Source organism: Anarrhichthys ocellatus, unplaced genomic scaffold (assembly GCF_004355925.1).
Source record: "Anarrhichthys ocellatus isolate YVR2014 unplaced genomic scaffold, GSC_Weel_1.0 scaffold11, whole genome shotgun sequence".
NCBI classification, from domain to species: Eukaryota; Metazoa; Chordata; class Actinopteri; order Perciformes; family Anarhichadidae; genus Anarrhichthys; species Anarrhichthys ocellatus.
Window position 1 is genome coordinate 3,843,455 of NW_022280041.1, and position 22,665 is coordinate 3,866,119.

The 22,665-nt window shown below is 45.9% G+C and overlaps 3 protein-coding genes across 3 annotated transcripts in view; 2 read left to right on the forward strand and 1 right to left on the reverse strand.

Moving 5' to 3' along the window:
* The first annotated feature begins 6 nt into the window (after positions 1 to 6).
* LOC116385772 (prostaglandin reductase 1) lies at positions 7 to 3,167 on the forward strand. The gene is made up of 8 exons (XM_031851488.1): positions 7 to 525; positions 612 to 657; positions 770 to 829; positions 1,223 to 1,390; positions 1,731 to 2,004; positions 2,243 to 2,348; positions 2,624 to 2,742; positions 2,860 to 3,167. Exons 1-8 carry the CDS (start codon positions 420 to 422, stop codon positions 2,968 to 2,970), a joined length of 990 nt encoding a protein of 329 aa, XP_031707348.1. The 5' UTR covers positions 7 to 419; the 3' UTR covers positions 2,971 to 3,167.
* Positions 3,168 to 4,335: 1,168 nt separating this feature from the next.
* Positions 4,336 to 6,681, forward strand: txnb (thioredoxin b). Its single transcript, XM_031851489.1, has 5 exons — positions 4,336 to 4,486; positions 5,329 to 5,433; positions 5,614 to 5,679; positions 5,913 to 5,978; positions 6,354 to 6,681. The coding sequence occupies exons 1-5, from the start codon at positions 4,454 to 4,456 to the stop codon at positions 6,417 to 6,419; spliced, it is 336 nt and encodes a 111-aa protein (XP_031707349.1). The 5' UTR covers positions 4,336 to 4,453; the 3' UTR covers positions 6,420 to 6,681.
* Positions 6,682 to 6,872: 191 nt separating this feature from the next.
* svep1 (sushi, von Willebrand factor type A, EGF and pentraxin domain containing 1) overlaps positions 6,873 to 22,665 on the reverse strand; it is a 68,605-nt gene continuing 52,812 nt past the window's right edge. The window contains 25 exon segments of the mRNA XM_031851484.1: positions 6,873 to 7,035; positions 7,795 to 7,888; positions 8,063 to 8,158; positions 8,789 to 8,884; positions 9,982 to 10,138; positions 10,140 to 10,153; positions 11,416 to 11,598; positions 12,055 to 12,231; positions 12,351 to 12,524; positions 12,917 to 12,980; positions 13,579 to 13,734; positions 13,994 to 14,228; positions 14,436 to 17,164; positions 17,386 to 18,058; positions 18,163 to 18,330; positions 18,651 to 18,842; positions 18,983 to 19,067; positions 20,314 to 20,490; positions 20,618 to 20,737; positions 20,864 to 21,037; positions 21,292 to 21,462; positions 21,589 to 21,718; positions 21,826 to 21,950; positions 22,095 to 22,270; positions 22,465 to 22,663. Of these exon segments, the coding sequence (XP_031707344.1) occupies positions 7,005 to 7,035; positions 7,795 to 7,888; positions 8,063 to 8,158; positions 8,789 to 8,884; positions 9,982 to 10,138; positions 10,140 to 10,153; positions 11,416 to 11,598; positions 12,055 to 12,231; positions 12,351 to 12,524; positions 12,917 to 12,980; positions 13,579 to 13,734; positions 13,994 to 14,228; positions 14,436 to 17,164; positions 17,386 to 18,058; positions 18,163 to 18,330; positions 18,651 to 18,842; positions 18,983 to 19,067; positions 20,314 to 20,490; positions 20,618 to 20,737; positions 20,864 to 21,037; positions 21,292 to 21,462; positions 21,589 to 21,718; positions 21,826 to 21,950; positions 22,095 to 22,270; positions 22,465 to 22,663 (6,596 nt within the window). The 3' untranslated portion in view covers positions 6,873 to 7,004.

Consider the following 22,665-nt stretch of genomic DNA (forward strand, 5'->3'; position numbering starts at 1 on the left):
TGTGTGTGTGTGTGTGTGTGTGTGTGTGTGTGTGTGTGTGTGTGTGCGTGCACGCGCGTGTGTGGGGTGAATAGCTACATTCCTCTTTAATTACAGTTTTGCATTGCAGATTTTGGATGCACTTCAACAATGCACCTACAATTGTTACAACTAGTACAGCTAACTTCACTTTGTGCTGCTTTAATAAGCACTTGTATTGAGTTTTGTTTGTGCAATTTTCTCCCCTCCATGATTCAAGCAGGCTTTGGTGAATAAGTTTTAGCTTTCACTTGAATCCACTTTTTAGTACGTGGTTAATACATCTAAATGTGTTGTGGTGCACAGCACCGGGAATGACCTCGCCAAAACGAATGCCACTATCAGTTTAATTCTCGGAACAACTGCTCCGTCTGCCACAGCTGCCCCCGAAACAAAGAGTCATGGTCCAAGCTAAGACGTGGATCCTGACCAAGTACTTTGATGGCTTCCCGAAGGACAGCGACTTTGAGCTCAAGGTGGAGGAGCTCCCAGGGCCCAAAGATGGGGGTAAGATCTTTTATTATAGAAGAGGAAACGGTCTGTTCATGTGAAGAGTACACTTGTTCTGCACTGACGTCTCCTTTTTGTTTCAGAGGTACTTTTGGAAGCAGTGTTTCTCACTGTCGACCCATACATGAGGTGAGGGAAGAGCAGGATCGTCAAGAGTTATTATTGTGAAACGCTCTCTTGAACAAATCATTCATGGATCAAAAAAATGCATTTATAAAGTATGTACTGTTTGTCTTTACAGGCCGTTTAGCAGGGTTCGCATGAATGAAGGCGATGTCATGATTGGATCACAAGTGGCCAAGTAAAGAACACACACACACACACACAGAGGAACGTCTTCACCGTGCATGCACTGATGTTTTAAACAAACCGTCCTGCATCTGCTATTAATTACCAAAAGTCTTTGAGTCACAGCGACTGAAAAGCAAAAGCAGGTGATTGAAATGTTCTTGGCTGAGTGTTCAGACGCTCCAATCTGTTTCAGTGGGAACGTTTTTGATGATAAACATGCAGGATGAATCTCTCCGTGACCAAACTCTACAAACAACCTCAAAGTGGTCCGTTTCGAAAACACATGTTTCGTATTTTCTTAACTCTGCCGTGAGCCAACAGTGAATAATGCACATCTGCCACATGGTTTGAGGTCATACTGTCGACATTACTTTTCTTCTTATGTTTGTGTGTTGTCCTGTAGAGTGATTCAAAGCAAAAATGCAGCATTTCCTGTTGGGAGCCATGTTGTTGGTCGCTGTGGCTGGAGAAGCCACACAGTCTGTGACGGAAAGGACCTCATTCCCATCATGCCTGACTGGCCGCAGGACGTCTCGTTGTCCCTGGCTCTGGGCGGCATCGGCATGACGGGGTAGGACAGATGTTAGGTGGCCTCTATGGGTAGAAATTGAGTGCAGAGGAGTTATATCTGTTGTCTGTAAAAGTGCAATTAATTCCTGAGTAAATGATGCTTATGATTAAGGGACAGAGTTGTTTCCCTCAGCAGAGCAGAACAGCTGACTTTTGTCTTTCTTTGAGTAAATAAACGAGCGAGGCTCCAGATGTTTTGTCCTGCCGGCGAGTTGAAGTCATCGTACAAACACGGATAACCTCGGTATGGAAAGAGGCTCCTCTGTGGAACTGGAGGGAGAACATACCGTCATGCTTTTCAGATTTTGGTCGTTAGATTTGACTCTCTTTTTCCTCTCCAGACTGACGGCGCTGTACGGGATAGAAGAGGTCTTGGGGCTCCAGAAGGGCGAGACCCTGCTGGTGACTGCTGCAGCGGGGGCCGTGGGCTCCGTGGTGGGCCAGCTGGCCAAGATCAAGGGCTGTAAGGTGGTGGGTTCGGCGGGCTCCGACGCCAAAGTGGCTTTCCTCAAAGAACTGGGCTTCGACGAGGCCTTCAACTACAAGACTGTTGGTTCCCTGGAGGAGGCCCTGAAGAAGGCTTCTCCAGACGGCTACGACTGCTTCTTTGAGAATGTAAGCACATGTGGTGGAGCTCCAAGCCCGTGAATTAAATAAAATTAATTAAATAATTTAGTTAAATCAACAATATAAATTAAGTAGTAATGCGAGCTGGCTTATAAGGGGTCAACATTACTTCTATATATATGTTGGGGCCAGACCCATACGTGCTTTAAAAGTGAACAGTGTGGGCTCCATGTTTGAAACTTGATTATTCTCTTTAACTGACAGTTTTAATTTTTGTTTATTTTAGGTCGGAGGCCCTTTTTCCAGTGTGGCCATACAACAGATGAAGAACTGTGGAAGAATAGCCGTGTGTGGAGCTATTTCCACATACAATGACACCACGCCCCAAACAGGTGTTTGGGGCGTTTATTTCATGTTTATTTGTCTGCTTTAACTTCATACATGCTTGTGAAAGAAATGTATTAAAATGCGGTTAAAACTGTGTGTAAACAAGTTCTTCACCCTTTTACAACTTCACATGCTCAGATGATTTTAATTTATTTCTTCACTAGAGGGCGACGTTGTGTTACTGGAATGTTGGAGTAGAAGTATAAACAGACCTTTGTCTTTGTCAGAATGTTTTCTTGGACGACCATTAAAAGTCTCTCTCTCTCTCTCTCTCTCTCAGGCCCATACCCCCACCTCACCATGATCTTTAAGCAGCTTAAGATGGAGGGTTTCATGCAGACCAGGTGGGAGCACAAGCACCCCGAGTCCCTCAAGAGGCTGATGGGATGGTTGAAAGAGGTTAGTGACTATTTAACAATTGTTGTGTGTTTCTTCAGGAAAGATTTAATCTCATTTAGTAGAGTTGCCCCGCGGTCCTGCTTCAGCTTCATTTCTGTGGTTTTATTCCTTCTGCAGGGCAAACTGCAGTGTCGGGAGCACATCACCAGAGGCTTTGAAAAGATGCCGGCTGCTTTCATGGGGTTGCTGCAGGGAGAAAACGTCGGCAAGGCTATTGTCGCAGTCTGATGTGGATCAACGGAGAAGAATCGGTATTATTAATAACCTACATGTAATTACAGAACTCATGCATGAAGGACTTAGCCATAGAGACTAATAACTAACCTGTTTTTAAAATAAACATGTGATTTATGTTTAGCATTAGTTCAGGAGTTATTGTTAGACAGTCCCATTCATTCTTTAATATTGGATTTAATAAATAAATAAATACAAAATGAAACAAATGGAGAAATCGATTGTGTTTGAGTGTACGGTGCATCGTCTGGTAGAGATCAGAGCGATGGCCGTGTTACTCTACGAGGACAACACAAGACGGGGTCAGTCTGCTTTGCCATTGAGTACTTGGATGAGATGTGTGGATTATTCACTGAAATAAAATGAACCATTGTGCTTTGCATTTAGTGACAGTTTTTGTAATGGTAATAAAGTTTGGGGCTTTCTTTCAAATTGTCTGTTGACGTGGCAAAGCCTAATGCCCCAGTGACCAAAATGGTGTTATTGTGAAGCTGTTATTTCAAAGTGGACACGACTTACTGCAAGAAGAAATCCTTTGAATCTAGTTTCCAGAAATCGATAAAGTATCAAAACATTGGGTTCAGTTTCTTTCTTTTAATTTAAAATGTAAGGTTGGAAATTTCAGAAACATTTCTTTTACTGCGCAAGAATATATACATTTAGTTAGTGTAGACTACATTATGTTTGCAAATAGTCACGGAACCTAAATGTGAAGGTTAAAAGGCAGATAAACAAATCGATGGGGATGACGTAATGAGGGCATATCCCGTTTACGGGACGTTGATGTGTAATACTACACGGGAATTGAGCTGCGCAGACTCAGTCGTTTACGGTAAACCAAGAATTTGTCAAGTCATTGTGACTTGAATTTACTTTTTTCTCTGCAAGTATCGAAATAATGTTTTAGTGAATACATAAATACGCAGAACAAAGTGTCATACAAGACGATGTAGGCCTAATTGGTTATTAAAATACTAGTAATCATCGCCATGTGTAAAGTCAGCTTTTTCTCTAACGGACGTTCATCCAAACGATCAGAAAACCAATAAAATGACTGAAATAAATTCACCGAGAGACAACATTTAACATGAGTAAATGCACGCACCATCTATTTGGGTTGCTGGATGGAAAAACCCCGTCAAAACCAAAAAATATTACGGTACTGACAACCTTCAGAATAAAGGTCTTTATTAGAAAACGCTTTTCAATGCATAATACAGAAACAAAACAAATATATTAATTATGGAATCTGTACGAAATAAAAATGCAATTAAAGCGCATTTCACAGCCACAGCATAAACCCATTGGCGTAACAATTACAACAGCTTTTATTTTTTAAAGTACACTGATTTCCGCTGTGGTTCGGACTGAGGTTGAGTAGCTTGATGCAGCTGCCATATAAAACGCGGCGTGTCGTCCACTTCAAGTGATTCACAAGCTTAGTTACTTTTTGTTCACCTCGAGATACACTCACAAAATGGCCAACGATATTCTAGAACCGACAAATTTGGTAAGTTGTATGTTGTTCATTCTGCAGCGTTTATCGGTGGCCGTTGTTGAAAGCCGCCATTGTCAGACGTTTATGTTTTCCACTAACGGTCGATTCTTCGCTTCCACGGACTACACCGGGCAGCTTCGCGCGTGTCCGCGTGACACGTTCTCTACATTAGGAGTTTATTTTCTATTTTTCAAGCATGTGTAGTTGGTGGAGAGTTTGATACATATGACTTAATACCCAGAGTAAAGCAATAGGCTCCGATTTTCACCTGAATGCTACGCGACTGGGTGATTCAGCATGAAACCCGCTATCTTCCACCAGACGGGTGCGTTACAGATGACTATTACCCACAAACCACCACGGGTGCGTTACTGAAGAATTTTACTCACAAACCACCAGTGTTACGCTGCCCTGGCAACGCTGGTTTGGTCGCGTGCCATCCACAATAGGCCATATTCAGTTGGTGTGCATCAGTTTACGTACGTAACTGTTCTAAAACCATAATTACGTAGTTTACGTCTGAAAGATGTGGCGCACAGTCGTGGCTTTATATAGGACCGTGATTTTGGGCCTCTTTGGGCCTGCATTGTCTTTAAACGTAGCTGATTGCTAGATCTAAATGGAGACTGTCTAGCACCCTAATGAAGTCATTTAAAAACATAATCACAATTCTACCTCTGGTGTTAAAGGCTATGGTGTGTGTGTGTCTAAGTTGCACATACTGAAAGTGAAAGCTTTCAGATATAATTAATGAAATGTTGGTTTTGCAGTGACTATAATATCTGACTTCAGATTAGCTAATGCATCACAGCTTGATCATCTTCTGTTTCTGTTTGTTGTTTCATTTTCTGTAGGCTGAGTTCAAGCAGATGCTGAAGGATGCTGGAGACAAGCTGGTTGTGGTGGACTTCACAGCCACCTGGTGTGGCCCTTGTAAAATGATCGCCCCTAAATTCCATGTAAGTGTACAATTTAGCCATTCGGGTGTCATTAAAACCATCGTTGAATGGTTGGAAAAGATCATGTTTGTTGTTTTCAGCCTTTGTGAAACACAAATGCATCAGTACATGCTTTCTCGATCACATGGCAGCAGGCACGTTTATTTTATCATTAATGCTCGTTGATCGACTCTCTTTCAGGCTCTGGTGTCAAAGCCTGAGAACAAGAACGTGGTTTTCATGAAGGTGGACGTGGATGAAGCTGATGTAAGTGTGTGTTTTCTGTTTTTATTTTAAGTCACCAGTTGGTTTACTACAACGGCCGTGAGTACAAAGACCCTCGCATGTCCAAAATATCAGCAAACCGTTTTTTGGGAGTCGTAAAGGAATGTCCAAGTAGTCCTTTCTACTGGGGTTGAGTAGGGGGCAGGGGGGGTCAGCAGGTAGCAGTGATTCTGACTCCGCCCATCCATCTTACTGTTCCTTTTTGCTCTTTTCAGGATGTCAGTAGAGAATGCAAGGTCACCAGCATGCCCACTTTCCACTTTTACAAAAATGGAAAAAAGGTAAGCATGAAAATAATAATAATAATGTAAACGGTGGGTGGGTGGGGGGGGGGGGGGGGGTTTGGTCATTGTGCAGTGGCTTGGTGTTAACGGGCCATCATTAAGTGGTCTCCATCAACTCCTGAAGGAAACATCTGCACCACTTTCTTCATGAGCTATAGCCGCTAACTTTGCGTGTCTTTGTGCTGAAACTGGAAACGAAACAAAGCGGCTCAGACGAGAGATTTTTAGGAGTCTTTGTGGCATTCAACAGTTTTCTTGGATTTACATTTTTTTTTCTTGTATGAAAATCGAATGCTTTTAATGTGAATGAATTTGATCGGTGATCTATTTAAAGGTGCCGTCTTTAACTCTCCGGTCTGCGTTGTCTTTCAGGTGGACGAGTTCTCCGGCGCCAACGTTGAAAAGCTGCACGCAACACTGGAAAAGTGGAGAACATAAAATCCCGCCGACCAATCCACTGTCCCTCCTCGTATCAACACCACCGCCTCCCTCTGCACATGTATAAGAAACTCAAGTTACTAGTCGTGTAACCATCACATCTCTCATTCCACACAGGCTGCGATCTTGACTGGCTGAAATTAGGATTAAAACCCGATGACCACTTTTAATTCTGTTTTTCTATGAGTGATTGGCTTTGCTCCTGACTCCCTCGTACGTTGTGTTCAAGGTGGATTTAATAAATGAAGATGAGTTACTGGAACTGTGTTCTCTTCTTATTCACATTTTAAAACACTCTAATCAGATATTTAAAGGAAGAGCGGTAAATGGTATTTTATGCTTTAATACAAATGTGAGAATAGTTTACACATATACATTGGGACAATCACATCAATAGTTTTTACACATCGTACAAGTATATAGCAGCATATGTTTAATACTGTCGAGTCTCTATATGAAAAAATACAGCTTTATTTTACAAAATGGTTCTTGCGTTGCCTTCTGCGGAGATGAGAATGAATGGTTTACAAGTGCGTCACTTATCTATACAAGAAGTCCCTTCATGAGACGATTCACACGGAGCCTTCAGAAGTGATAGTATCCCGATTTCCTTTTCCTGCAGAAACAGTATTCAGGCTTAGTCTCACTAAATACGACCAAGGAAATACAACTAACTAAGAACTCCTGAGGAAGTAAATTAAACTTTATCACTAAAGAGTCTTGTTTGTGCTACAGATTCAAAACTCGATACGGTCTACTACCTATAACCTTTATTACTCATCAACATTTAAGATCACAGGTTTTTTTTTCCATTCTCAAATATGCTCATTTTGCAAGTAAAGATGACTCATTACTGATTACCCAGAATGCTCTAACATGCACACTAGTATCTATCCAAGTTGTGAGTCCTACCCTGGGTTTGGTAAGTTCACACGCTCCGTCTAATTTTTGCATTTAACATGCTTTTCTGTCCAGCACCTAGTACTTATCGTCTGGATATGGGTGTTTCTGTGTATCCTTTCCTAATAAGTTCAATAGTAATAAAAGGAAACCTGTTTTTTAATTTGCATGTACACATAAAGGGCTGGGTGGTTGGTGGATGACTCATGAAACCATGGGACATCCTGTAAAGCTCATTTGTTTAGTGTACAAAAGAGGAGAGCAGAGGGACGATTCTGCATGTGTGACTGCAGTGTGCAAGGTGCAAGATGGAAGCCTCCAGCTAAAAATGTAAATTATCCACACTAACAACGTCAGAGAGACAAAATAAGTCCCTGATTTCCTTGTAAGAAATACACATAATACAATAACAGTTTCCTTGTTCCTTTTAATAAATGTAATTAAAGAACTTTTTTGTTTGTTCGTCTCTAATCACCTGGAGCAGTCGTGTCCGCTCCACCCGGGACTGCAGTGACATCTGTTCGGCCTGATGCATCGGCCTCCGTTCACACAAGGTGATGAACACACAGCTGTGGACACAAAACACAGCACAGTCAGCATCCCTGTACCCACGAGTTTCTGCTCATGAAGTGCCTGGAAGAAGGAAATATGCAGCCTATCTGTTGACGCTGGTGTTACTACATTCCCTCAGGACATATCGGCCTAAATGAGTGAAACCATCACCGACACACACGTGAACTCACCACTGTGACAGCGTGTGCCGCTCCACCCGGTGGGACACTCGCACTGGTACGGTGCCACGCAGCGGCCTCCGTTCAGGCACGGCAGGATGCAGATAGCTGTTATTGAAGAGGGAAGAGGAGGCTCGTAAACGGGGAGTAATTTAAGGTCACCAGTCCTCCCTCCCTCTCTCCCTCTCTCCCTCTCTCTCTCTCTCTCTCTCTCTCTCTCTCTCTCTCTCTCTCTCTCTCTCTCTCTCTCTCTCTCGACAGCAAAAACATTTGAGACACTTTCGAAATTCAAGATCTTCTTGACCGCAGGCTTGAGAGAAGCAGGTTTTTGTGGTGATGCATCTCGAGTTTCAAGAAGACAATCCGGTGGCTGCGTAAAGTGCACAGTCACCGTAGGACTTTAAAGCCCGAGTCCATAGTTTGTCTGCAGCAAATTCTGTGGCAATTTATCAAGTAGATGTTGAGATACTTCTTATCTTGTGTATTGATTTTTCTTTTTTTCTTTATATCATATTGATTTGTGACTATTGCTGCTTTAGTTCCGTGTTGAGTGAGCAAGAGACAAAATGTCAACACACGGTCTGACAGAGAGAATGCCTCTCCACGCCTCAGCTGAAAACAGCTATTCACTCCATCATGACACCCTTCGGGCACCATTGTCTGTTAAAAAAACCTGCTGAGCAAGCTGCTTGGGTTCACGCGTGTGCACGAGTGAGTTTGTGACTTAAGGATACTTACGCTCCTCACAAAGTCGGCCCATCCAGCCCTCGGGGCAGGAGCAAGTGTTGGGCCGCTGACACACACCTCCGTTCTGGCAGCGCAACCAACACACCGCTGAGGGAGAGGACACACACAAAACATATATTCTATATGTAGAAAAAGTCACATTTTTATACTTCACACACACAGTAGACAATCGTCAATATTCAACCCTTTCCAGCAAATAAGAGGACACAACAGTTTCAACAACAACAACTTCATGCACCAGAGCAAAGGGAGCGTTCACGAATAGCTGATTAAGTTCCTCAGCCAACCTTAACATAGACGTCATCAGAAACCCCCTGAATGTGTGTGTGTGTGTCTCCGTGACCGGAACATGAACTCAGCAGCTGTTGAAGAAAGCTCCGCCTGAACCCAGCCTTTATTGAACTCCATGTTGCATGAGATCTGCTGCGGATGGCCAGAGGGAGAGTCAACTTCTTGTATTAACCACAGACAGGTCAGTGTCAACCGGTCACATTTGTTTCCTGTTCAAATTACAGCTCTTTCCTTACAGTGTTCACTCCATAGTTTTGCATGTGGTGCTTGTGCTGATTGTGGAACAGAATATCTCAGTCTGTCTAATCCACACAACATATCTTAAACCTGCACCGTATTCTGATCGACTGAGCTTATTGTAAGACAGATGATATAAAAAGTCTCAAACGAAGCCACTTTGATCCTGACGGCCATAAACCGAAAACCAAAACTATTGGTGTTTTGTATCGCCGAGAAAAATTACAACCAGACTCTATTGTCGATGCTATTTTTCTTCCTTGAACGGGGGCTGGTTGTGTAAAGTACTGATATATGACGACACAGGAAGAGGCATCGGTCATGGTACAGCCAGAGGGAAGAAGCTGCTTTTTTAGGTTGACCGTTTGAAACATATCCTTTCCCAATGATGAGGGAAAAGCACAAAGAACCCGTGGCCAGATTTCTTGGCGACTAAAACCAGTAGGAGAATAGAGGACAGACAGAGCAGGCACAGAGATGTTAATACCATCCAGAGTAAACTGTATCTGTTGAGCAGCAGTCCAGAGAGGAGTTGAAAAGCCAATAAGCAGCATGAGGTCATGCTGCAAAAAAAAGGGACAGTCAGAGGAAGCAGGAAGTGTCCTGAGAAAGGGGAGTGTCCCTTCTGTGGAACACAGAGGAGTTTGTCTCTCTACCTCTGCATGTGGGAGGCGGCGTCCAGGTGCCGTTCTCCAGACACCTGCTCCTTCCAATGCCCTCCATGGCGTAGCTGCCAAAACACGAGTACACCGCCACGTCCCCAAACTGGAACACCGCCCCCCGCACCACCCCATTGGCCACGTGGAGGGGGGGGGCCACAGGACACCCCTGTACCGGATGGAACGACCCACGGGTTACTCACTACACGTCTTCTGTCTGCCTCAACATGCTGCTACTTTTTGACCTAAAAATATTCTGTTTGAGCAGAGAGGAAGATTGTCCACAGGGAGTGGACAAAATAAAAGAAATACCTTACAGTACAGAACAATAGCAGCTTCTTATGCTAATCCTATCTTGAGACGGTCAGAGGTGTTGATTATTCCTCCAGTGACATTACATCATTGTACTCATGTACCAGCAATTCAGGAAGTAACTTTTTTTGACAAAACCTAACAGGAGATTTGCTTTGTAATCATACAAGCAGAAACCTAACAAATGACGTAAAAACTTCTCGTGGTGTTAACACACACAAAAAAGAGTAATATGAGTTTCCAGGAATCTGTGCGTTTGTGGGACTTCTATATTGTATTGTAAGGTGTTACTGATATTTTGTCTACCCCTTCTGTAGCAATGAAAACATATTGAATATGAAATTGTGCACTGCAGTGTAAGAAATCTGTGTCCATTGGATGAAATCAAGCTGTGTTCCCCGTGTCCCTCATTCATGCAAAATACGCCAGATACTTCAGTTGCGTGACAGTCGGTGGACTACCTCTTAAAAACCACAAAAAAAAGGACTAAAGGGATTAGAGGGAACATGCATATATAAGAGAATAAACACCATGCAAATACAAACAATGAGCCATAGCAACATGAGCACAATTGTGTTGCATATTCAGGACAACTGCACGCAAGAAAGATCAGAGGATTATCTGACAAAGGTTGCCATAGAAGCTGCAGAGGTGCCCTTAATTAGTCCGGCAGACAGGACGCCGACGCAGTGTTTGATGCAGCCCTGTTTGTTCTGATGAAAGCTCAGCGAGAGACAGACAACGCCAAATAGAAATGATGCTTCAGCTATTAGGTAGGTTTGAGCCGACAGACATGCAAGTGTAGAGAAGCGTTCGAAACAAGACGAGGGGAGCGTGCAGAGGTGTGAAATATCAAATACACACTTTCTACTTGATTAACTCCTGGATTAGGACATGATTTGCTAGTTTGAGTACATATCCACATCTTTACTTGATTGATTTCCCCAAACATGAACTAAATCTTATGACCTGGAGCTCACACTGAGCTCTTGATCTTTTGAGGCCAAACGTGATATTTGAAAAAATAAAGTGATACGGTTTATTTGCAGTTATGAATCAACAGTGAAGCTTTCCCAAAGAGGACAAACAATATTTTTGACCTTTAAAGAAAGAACCTACTTTCACACACGGAGCTGATGGGGCTCCAGGTCCGGTCAGGCCTGCAGGTGACGGTGCCGCTGCCTTTGATCTGCTGACCTTTGGGACAAGTAACACGGACCGACTGTCCCACAGGAAATTCCTGCTGGGACCCAAATCTGCTACTGACTTCCCTCCAGCCTGGAGGAGCCGGGCAGGACTTAGCTGTAAGGAACAACAACGTGGGATTATTGATTAATAGATAGACACACTGTATCTGTTAGTAATAATAAAGTGTTGTTTCTCAAATGCAAAACAACAATATTTAATAGCTAATATGGCTGACATCATGCCGGGGTACTGGTACTATAACAGAGGTTTGGATGTGAGACAGTATAAAGAAGTTTGGGGCGGGAGAAACATGGGAGTATTCCAGTGAATAGCTCTGACTCAGACTGAAGCTATGTGGAGGAACAGCTCCGACTCATTGGTGTTTGTTTGCAACAGGCTATGTTGCAAACACAGATCATGAAACTGTGTGTGTGTTGCAAACAGTCCCTTTGTCTCTGAAAAAGCGAACTTTACAACAGTGAATGTGTTGACAAGCTGTAAAGAAGGAAGACAAAACATAACAGGAAGTCTAACAAACTGCCCGTCAGTGTTTCTGTGTGCGTTTCTCACGTTGGCAGGTGGGGAAGCTGGAGCTCCAGGTGTTGCCCCCCATACACACCACCAGAGAATCTCCCACCAGGTTGTAGCCTTTATCACACTGGAACTGCACAGCGCGGCCCGTGTTCAGGTTGTGCTCCTGTACTTTACCGTACTGCATCTGTTTCGGGCTGTCGCAGCCTTTGACCGCTGACATGAGAGGAAATGATGGAGGTGAAAAATCCTGATTCAGAATGAAACAGTACGCAGGCAAGAGCTGTCAACAAATCAACTTTTTATTTCATTGCTTCCTGGCCATTTTTCCATACCTTCACATGTGGGTGCCGGCAGGCTCCACGTGCCGTTGGCTAGACAGATGAGAGTCTTTGGGCCGACCAGCTGCAGGCCGGTAATACATGCGTAACTGGCATTGTTTAGGTAAGTCTCTCCTGTCGTGTGGGCCTGTGCATGTTGTACTGCGGGAGGAGGCCCACAGGATTGTGCTGAGGAGACAATAGACGAGCATGAACGTGTTGAACGTATGGTGGGGTTGATTCATATGTATAGGTGTGAACAGGTTGCACAACATTAATATGTAGCAGGATGCACAACATGGGGCGTTGTTGCCATTTTTACATGTTATTGCAGGGTAAACCAGGGTAATAGATAACTGTATTTAGGTTGGGCAAGGCCCTGGCATTGTGCATACTGGCTCACTGGAATGGCTGTGACACACCAAATACAATGGAACCATAAGTAATTTGATCAATTTCACTTGTCTTTATCCTGCTATGACATGTCGAAAATGGCTGCTGGGAAAAGGATCTGTTGGACTAAATATTTGACATTCTTGAAGACAAGTCGTCGTCTGTCCCTCCTGTGTAAACAAACCTACCCACACACACTGGCTGGGTGCCGCTCCATGTCCTGTCTCCCTGGCAGGTCTGGATAGAGTCTCCCTGTGACAAGAAGAACAACGTGTAAAGATACAAGAAAAGTAGTCAACCTAAACACAGCAAAGTCCAGAAATATTGATGTGTAGAAACAGCACGAAACCTGACATAAGATCCATGATATAGATTTTTTCACAATGGACTGAAACAATTAACCTTCTTGTTTTCACAAAATCGTCTAACTGCTATGAAAGTCGGCAGTTTGTCCTCTCTGTGTGTGTCGCCAGTGTAATGAAAGGTGCTCATTGTGGTGAATACTCAAATTGCAGAGGCGAGCATATCAGTGGATCGGGAACAGAGTGACTCAGCTCCTTCTGTTCGCTCTGTTACTGTACACTGCTGTTGATTTCTGAGGAAAGAGTCACGTGACTTTCTGTAATCTGATGGCCAGCCATTAGCTCAGCCTGTTGTTTAAAAGCACAGTGCAGGAAAGGAGAGGAAGCCTCACTCACACAGATCACAACTTTTAGGAGGTTTTCACAGTTGTATTGATGTTGTGTTCTCTGTGTTTGTTTTTTGGTGAGGTAATTCCTAAATAACTTCTAATCTCAGCTGCTGAACAACTAAAACTCTACAAAAGGAAACTTGGCCCGATGAGCATTACCTTCATGTCAAAGCCGGGCAGGCATGAGTACATGACAAAGTCTCCATAGTTATAGTTGTCCCCCTCGGCGACACCGTGAAGAAGAGGAGGGGGCCTCTCACAAACCACCACCTTGCAGGAAACTGAGGAGACGCTTGGAGCCCAGCCTCCACCCAGCTGACCGCACAATACAACAGACAGGACAGGAAAGCACTACATTATTTATGCTTTCTAATTGACACATTTAGTGGAAAAGAGATGATATGTGCAGACTTATAATGGCTACTGCACTTTTCTTATTTAGAAAAAGCAGGTCACAACTATTTGTTTGCATGCACATAAAGTGGCCAAGAGCATCTTGTTAACCATTATTCAATGAGGAAGTCACACACACAAGATGAAGAATTAAAGAAACCTGGACTAATAATTGACCTACCTGACACTCAGTTAGTGCTGACCCCTGCAGGTGGAGACCAGGAGGGCAGGAGAGGGTGACGGTTCCCTTGACAGGGGTGAGCTCCTTCCCGGTGATCACCAGATTGGGGATGGAGAAGTTGGTGGGGAGCAGGCAGGGGGTCGGGCTGCACCGAACGCTGTGTCTGGACCAGGTGCCGTCACTCTGGCAGGAAAGAGAGCCTGTCTGCGTTGCTAAATTATACCCATCCTCACACCTGGAGAGCGAGAGAGAACGTGAGAAGAGAGGGCAAACATGGGATTTCACATGAGTGTAATTGGGCTATAGTTTCATCTGATCCCACAAACCTACTGGTACTACTGGACTTCTGTTTGCACAGGCACTGTGGTGGCTAAGGCTCATCAGAAACGACAGAAAAATAAAATGTTTTAACACAAATGACAGTAAGAATTGCAGTGTTTACCTGTATTTGATCTGGTTTGGGAAGGTGAAGGTGTCTCCCATCACCTGAGCGTGGGCCACAGTTGGAGGTTTCCCACAGCTCATAGGCTCACAGCTGATTCTGGGTTCCCCCCACCTGCCATCTCTTCCACAGGAGAGGTTTGGATACCCCCTTGGCTGGTAGCCGGGCCGACACCTGTATATAACTGTGTCTGTGAAGGTGGCACTGCCGCCCTGCAGGACAGCATTCGGGACTGCAGGCGGAGCGACACTGCACCTCCCCCGGCTACACACCGGCACCCCGTGGCTCCACACCCCTCCCTTCTCGCACAACGCCTGAGAGGGACCCAGCAGCTTGTAGCCGTCGTGACACTGAAAGTGAACTCGGTCGCCGCAGGCGCGGTCGCGACCGACAACCAGGCCGAAATTCACCACAGGGAGCACACAGACGCATGGACGACACTGAGGCACCGCGCCCACCCAGAAGCCTTGAGCGGAGCACCGCAGGATGGGATCCCCGACGACCTCGTAGCCGTCGAAGCAGACGTACTCCACCACGTCATCGTAGTTGAAGCTGGAGCCGTTCAGGAAGCCGTGACTGATGTCCTCGGGTGGATCGCAGCTTATGATGTCACAGCGAGGGGCAGGTTTGTCCCAAAGTCCATCTGACTGACATATGTTCGTTGGATCTCCATTGAGTGCGTACCCCTCATCACATTCATGGCTTACCTTGCTGTTGACGCCGAACTCTGACCCCAAAACACGCCCATTGGGTATTGGTGAGGGTTTGCCACAGTGGGCAGGGACACAGGTGGGAGAGCCGTGGCTCCAGGTGCTATCAGCCTGACAAACACTGATAGATTTCCCCTGTAACAGGAAACCGGGCTGACAGCTCAGTTCTATCTCATTGTTATAGCTGTATTTCTCTCCTTTAACAGTAATATCAATGGGGACTTTAGGGGGACCACAAGATACTGGCTCACACCAAGGCTTCTGTCCATTCCACTTCCCATCTGCCCGGCAGGCAATAGTGTCACTGCCCTTTAGGACAAATCCAGGACTACACTCGTAGTGCAAGACCTCAGGATACACAAAAGCACCGCCGCGAGCTGTGCCGTTAGCGACAGCGCCTGGGTCGCCACAGGAGACAGGCCGACAGACTGGGGCGTCATTCGTCCACAGTCGTCCTGATACGCACTGCCTCACAGACTCCCCCTCCAGCTCGTATCCGTCCTCACAAGTGTACGTGACCGTACTGCCGAAGGAGGTGTCGGTCACATTCACCCAGCCGTGTTCTGGACCGGGTGGCGTTTCACACTCTGCGGGGACGCAGGACGGGGCTGTCCCATTCCAGCCTCCGTCCTCCTGACACACTAACCTGGTGGGGCTTGTGATGTCGTAGCCTTTGTGGCACCGGTACTCGATAAACGTCCCATGAAGGAAGCTCAAGTCCATGGGTGAGGCTAATGTTCCAGTGTCTTTAGAAGCAGCGTCAGAGCTTCCTGCCAGCTGCGTCGCCCGAACATATTCCCCAAAGTCAATGTGAGGAGGCAAGCCGCAGTCCGAGGGCACGCAGACGGGAACAGAGCTAGACCAGCCGAACTCCTCACAGGTCAAATGTTCCAGGCCTACAAGCTGGAAGCCAGGAAAGCAGCTGTAGAAAATGGTGACACCAAAACTGTGATCCTGGCCCTCGACGAATCCGCTTTCGATGGGTTGGGGTGGTGTGCAGGAAATCTGCACGCAAGCAGGTGGGTTAATGTCCCACTCCCCACTGGCCAGGCACTTCAAAGTCTCTGGGCCTTGAAGACGATAACCACGACGGCAGGAGTAGGTGGCACTGTGACCAAACTGGAGTTTTGTATATGTTACTTTTCCATTGGCTGTTTGTTTAGGGATTGAGCATTCAATTGGGCGGCAGGAAGGCACCCCTCCAATCCAGAGTCCCGTCTCTCCACAGAGGACGGTGGAGTTTCCCACTAAATTATATCCAGTCTTACAGCCGTACAGTGCTTTGCTGAGGTACATCAGACCCTGGACATCAACGATACCGTTAGAAATCTCCACAGGCTGAGGGCATTCAACAGGGATACACTCTGGGTAAGGACTGCTCCACTGCCCGCTGGCCAGACATGACACAGAGCCTTCTTTTCTTATAGTAAAGCCATCCATGCATGTGTAGCTCACCACGGAGCTGAAAGGGAACGGAGACGAGGACGAGGAAGGCCCACCAAACGACACTTCAGGCAGTGGGCCGCAAAACGCCTGCTTGCACACTGGAAAGGTGTCGTTCCACTCCTGGGACGGGGTGCAGCGGAGGATCCGGGCCCCCTCCAGGACGTAGCCATCCTTGCAGGATAATTCCACCGTACCAGATTCAGAGTCCAGGCCCTTCAGCACCAGGTGGTTCTCCTCCAGCGGCGGCTCCGGACACTGCACCGGTGAGCAGCGAGGACGCCTCGACTTATCCCACCTTCCGTACTTCAGACAGGTCCAGGTGGCATCCCCGGCCAGCTCATAACCCTCATCGCAGACGTACTGCACTTTTCGGCCCACCTGGAAATCAGACCCCCTGTAATGTCCATGGACGATGTTGGGAGGAGGCTCACAGGTCAGAAGGACACAGGCAGGTGGGTCGTTGTTGGACCACTGGCGGTTGGCTTGGCAAACTCGATCTGGATGACCAATCAGTCTGTATCCTGCGTTACAGGCGTATGTCATCTTGCTGTTGAAGGTGAATCGACCTCGGCCCTGTCGGGGAATTAAAAGGGATATATTACTAAACATATTCACTCATGAGGAAAAGGTGTGTTTCTTACTGGATGAACACTATATTTTACAGGTCTATAACTTCCCAATCATTTCTAGAAAGGTTCCTGGAAATAAAGATGTAATTTGGCCGTAATTATACAGACAAATAGAGTCAAAGTTCTGAAACAGTTATTTGAGTTTATAAGCAGTATGTGGCTAACCTGGATGTATCCGTTCCTGAGCGAAGGAGGTGGAGAGCAGGAAACAGGTACACAGGTAGGCAAAGCTCCTCCCCACTCTCCATTGGCCTTGCAGGTCCTCCTCTTCTCCCCTCGGATCAGGAAGCCTTTATCGCAGCTGTAGGCCACCACAGCTCCAAAACTATAGTCTGTCCCGCTCACATATCCCCGGTCGATGCTCTCAGGCTTGGAGCACCTCACCGGCACACAGCCGATGTCATACGGCGAAGGCTCCCACTGTCCTCCCATCAGGCATCTCAGTGTGGCTGTGGTGTTGAGCATGAAGCCCTCCTCACATTTATAGCTCACTTCAGTGTTGCTGGCATATTTGGGTTTGTTGACTGAATCTAAAATGGCATGGGGCAGTTCAGGTGGACGTAGGCAGAAGTTTGCGATGCAGCGAGGGGCCTCTGTGCCATCAGGGGGCGTCCATACACCCTGAGCGTTACACACCATCTTGGAGTTGTTGCCAGCAGTGTATCCGTCGGTGCAGTAGTAGTTAGCAGTGTCTCCAAACAGCTGGTGGCTCTCGTAGGGTTCGGCGTGGTCGATGGCGGGCGGGGGGCCACAGGAGCGGGGGACACACTGGGCAGAGCTGTCACTCCATTGGCCACTTGTCAGACATTCTCTGGTCTCTGGGCCAATCAGAGTGTAGCTGTGAAAGAGAGCAAAAGAAGTCACAGCTCAGTATAACATGATAACAGAATGTTGAAGTTGTAGTTTGAACATCAGCATTAAATCAAGTGGAACCACATTTACCCTTCTTTGCAGACATAGTGCACCTTGTTTCCCAGTTCAAAGTTCTCTCCGACGGTCACGGCGTCTCTCAGAGCCGGCGGCTCGCTGCACAGTACGTTCACACAGCGGGGCCCAGGCCTGCTCCACTCCCCCGTCGCTTCACAAACCACCTCCGTGGAGCCCTGTGGCCTGCGCAGCAACACCATACTCAATTTACACACTCTTTGATTTATAGATGTATAGAATCTGACATGTGAAGTAAATAAATCGCAATTGACGACATGTTACAAACTTACACAGTATAAAAAAAATATACATTTATACAGTCATTGGACATCGCAACTGCATTGTGCTGACATAACTGAATCAGAGTAAACAGAGTCTGTACATGTAACATGTAACAAATTAAAATTATGGATAGAATCAGCATTTTCTAAATCAACTGATCAAACATCCTCAGAAAGGATAGTGAACGGAGAACAGAACAGATGACATTCATTTAGCCGTACCTGTATCCCTCAAAGCAGGTATACGTGACAGTGGACTGGTAAGTATCCGTGTTGAGATTGTAGTTGGCGTTCATGACAGTTGGAGGGCCCCCGCAGGTCACTGGGTAACAGACAGGTGGCGTGCCGCTCCACCTCAGACTAGTGAGACACTGGAACTCATAAGGGATCTGAGGCAGGAAGCCCTGCATACAGCTGAGGAGGAGGAGGAGAACAGAGTGAGGCACAAACTCCACTCAACTTTTGTAGTGTTTTCCTTGACACGTCTGAAACACCTTTTGTAATACTTCCTCCTGTCATTACAACATGGGTGTCGTAGGGGATGCAAATGATACCTGAAAGTCACCTTGCTTCCATAGGTGAAGTTGTTTCCCTTCATGACGGAGTTCTCTGGGACAGATGGCGTCAGGCAGGAGAGGGCTGAAGTGCAACAACACAGGGTTGATTAGTAACGGATGTTTTCTATTATTTTATTGTTCAAAACATAAAATGACTCTTTGTCTTCAGAGTAAAAACCCTCGATACGGAAAAGTGACCAGCTGCTTCAGGACTCAAGTCCAGTTAGAGAGAAGTCACTCCAGGGACTCTACCAGTCACACACCCATCACACCTCATAGTTTCAATACTCAGATGACACTGCAGCACTTGCACTCTTCGATAACAATGGAAGATAGATATTCTCCACCTCACACAATGATGTAGCTGAATTTATGTTGCGAAAACCTGCGAAAAAGCTGTAGCCAGATGTTGACCCGTCCTCTAACGCAACATCAATTATTCAACTTCTGTTATTGCCGCCTGTAACACACAGGGAAACAATTCTATCGTTTTGATTTTGTGCAGATGACATCACGCAGTTGTCTTTATATATTTCAGATGACAAACTGAGTTTTACTTCACAGCCACACAGCTAGTATGGGTTGAACGTAACCGATCGGCACAATCTGCAGACGCAGAGTGAATCAGTTCCTCTTCCTCTATGAGGAAGAATATGGCTGAGAGCCAAGATGGAGGTGCGGCGGTGATCGGGCCTTTCAGCCCGCTGCACAGCGGAGGACACAAAGACTGCTGCATACATAATCAGCCCATTGCATAATGTGTGTTTGTGATGTACATGTGTGTGTATTGGTGTTTGCAAATGTTTGTACTATTTGCTTTTGTGTGTGTGATATGCAAAATAAAAAATAAATATACAATATATGTTGTGTGTTTCCTGAAGTGCATCAGTACTTCTGCTATCTGCATAGTAATGAAAGACTGTGATTACATCGGTGTAGTATTATTTGATCCTATTGGCTCCAACAGCTGGATGCTTTGAATAGGAAACACCTTTATCATGTAATGAATCCATTTCCATTGAGGTCGTCCATTGAGCTGCTCAAAATGTGAGCGTTTAAATGTGATCGTACATCTATGTATTATGTATGCGAGTATATCTATGTTTCATGTAAGCCTTACATCAACCTATGAGTGCTGTGAATGCAAAACTTTAAATAAAACAGGAATTCAAAATTAGAAATGTGTGATGTTTTTGTGTTCACTCCACAGACAACGCAGCACTTTTCCCAAACATGTGGGTGTATTTACATCGGCCACCATGAGACCTGCTACTTGCTACTACAGCGGCTGTACAGTGTTGGCATGACATGACCACTCAACCCCTCACCTCTGCAGTATGGGATCGGCTCATCCCAGCTTCCTGTCTCCAGGCAGTGGAGGCGAGGCGAGCCGATCAGCTCATATCCGTTCTCGCAGCCAAAAACGACCTCACCGCCCATCAGAAAGTTGCTGCCGTGTCTGTGACCGAATTCTGGAGACCCGGGGTTCTCACACTTCACTGGCGCTGGTGGGAAGACAAACGCACACACGTAACAAATTAGCTTGTATATATGGACAGGTGAATTGGTTCACAAAGTGTCTTTAATAGCATCTTCTCCGACACAAATGCTTGTGGACCTGTGTCTTGTTACCTGTGCAGTTTTTGCCATCTCCACTGTACGGGTGGATACAGGTGCAGGTGTAGGAGCCGTCCGTATTCTGACAACTTGCGTGTTCATCACAGTCAGATCCCAGAGCACACTCATCCACATCTTAACACACACAGAATAATGTACACATATGTATTTTGTTCCTTGTCAATCTTGAAAACCGGATTTTTTGTTTCTCAAATATCACCAGTTTAAAAAAAACAGCAACTATGTTATTTAATGAAGTACCGAGACAGGCTGGTGGACTTCCTCCCCACTTGCCACTGTTGGCGCAGTGCACCTTGGTGTCTCCCAGCAGGTAAAAGCCGGCGTTACACTGATAGACCACGGAGCTGCTGGCGTGGAAGTCCGTCCCCTGAAACAAGCCGTTCTCCAGAGGACGAGGAGGCCCACAGGACACTCCTGCAACACATATATTATTATATATAATATTATTTCACTCCTACAGGCTGTATTATCTTTTCAGTATGTCAATGTACAGTACGGTTGTACAATACATCCGTCTCCTGCAAAAGGAATACAGTCAAATGCTTTAATTATTCTTTAGAGATTTACACAGCAGACTGACAAACACATCCAATCAGGTGAAAAAACACATGGTAGAATATGACTCATTAACAATTCTAATCATAGAGCAGTTTGTGTCTCTGCCTTACGTTCGCAGCTGGGCAGAGGATGGCTCCACTCTCCTTTATTTTGGCACTGTAGCACCGGCTCCCCCAGCAGGTAGAAGCCGGGATCACAGGACAGCTGGACCTGGGCCCCGGGGGTCACCTCCACAGTGGAGACGTGCAGGTGGGACACGGCGTTCTCCAGCTTTGGGCAATCTGGAGGGACCAGGAATGGTTTTCACTGTGAGGTATACTAAACAATCACGCATCCGTTTCAGAAACGTATATTTGAAGTAATTTATGATTTAAGGTAATTTATGATTTTGCAGAAGCCTCGCTTACCTGCACAGAAAACGCTGCTGAGGTTTACTTTGACTCGGCCCACCACCCCGCTGAGGAAGTCTGGCCAGGCGAGGACGTTCCCTCTGTGGGTCACATGGGAGGATGGACAGCTGCTGGCCAGGACCCTCACCTACAGTCACATAACATTCCAGTTTCATGACTCTGTCATGTTAAATATAATATACATTCAAATTTGCCGAAGACTGTTTTAACTGAAACACCAATTACTACATTTACCTGTTGAGGCGTGAGGACACGATCCCAGATGTTGAGTTGGCTGACGGAGCCGACAAAGGATTCCACAGGGTTGAAGCCCTCGCCCCTCTGATCCTGGTCCTGACCCAACACCAACGCCCCACCAGCTACAGGACACAGGTTAAAGGTCAGAGGTTAACCACAACTCACTGAGAAAGGATTCTCCTCATTCCACTTGGTTACTGTGGTCATATCAAATAATACGAGCATCAACTGTAGATTTGGTAAACAGGTCGAGGATAGCACTACACCTGGGATAGTGGTGCCGACTGACAGGCCTTTGCCTCCGTCTGAGGGCTTCCCATTGATGTAGACTCTCCAGTCACCATCCCAGCTCCTCCAGGACACCCCAATGTGGTACCATTGACCCGTGTTCACTGCAGGACAGTCGGTGATCCGCTCCTTACCATTTACATACAGCACCCACCTGTAGGGAGAGAGGAAAAACAGTCAATAAAAACCACACAAAGCCTTAAGAGAGGATAATAATTAAGCAGAAAGGTACTTTTTATACCTCTAAAGAAAAAGTACTGATAAATAATAGAGAATTATTGAATACACAGTTAAAACAAAACAGTGTATGTGCACTTATATTCTCTTAACTCTTAATACATCACTGACCCATTGTAGTCTATGAGAAGGAAAGCGTTGTCGCTGCCCTCCACAGCGTAGGAGATAGGTGTGCCATAATTGGTGGTGTCTGACGACCTCATCCAGAAGGTGCAGGTGATCTCTGTCAGCGCCGGCATCACTCCATCCATCATCACATAACCATGGATACCAGACACCTCAAAGTCCAGGTTGAAGGCAGAGGACATCTCT

Bases quoted from the DNA above. Each gene is read 5' to 3' on its own strand.
- LOC116385772 (XM_031851488.1), top strand. From the start codon at position 420: ATGGTCCAAGCTAAGACGTGGATCCTGACCAAGTACTTTGATGGCTTC. The intron at 658-769 runs GTGAGGGAAGAG...TTGTCTTTACAG, and splicing joins ACTGTCGACCCATACATGAG to GCCGTTTAGCAGGGTTCGCA. The intron at 2,743-2,859 runs GTTAGTGACTAT...TTCCTTCTGCAG, and splicing joins TGATGGGATGGTTGAAAGAG to GGCAAACTGCAGTGTCGGGA.
- txnb (XM_031851489.1), top strand. From the start codon at position 4,454: ATGGCCAACGATATTCTAGAACCGACAAATTTG. The intron at 5,680-5,912 runs GTAAGTGTGTGT...TGCTCTTTTCAG, and splicing joins TGGACGTGGATGAAGCTGAT to GATGTCAGTAGAGAATGCAA. The intron at 5,979-6,353 runs GTAAGCATGAAA...GTTGTCTTTCAG, and splicing joins TTTACAAAAATGGAAAAAAG to GTGGACGAGTTCTCCGGCGC.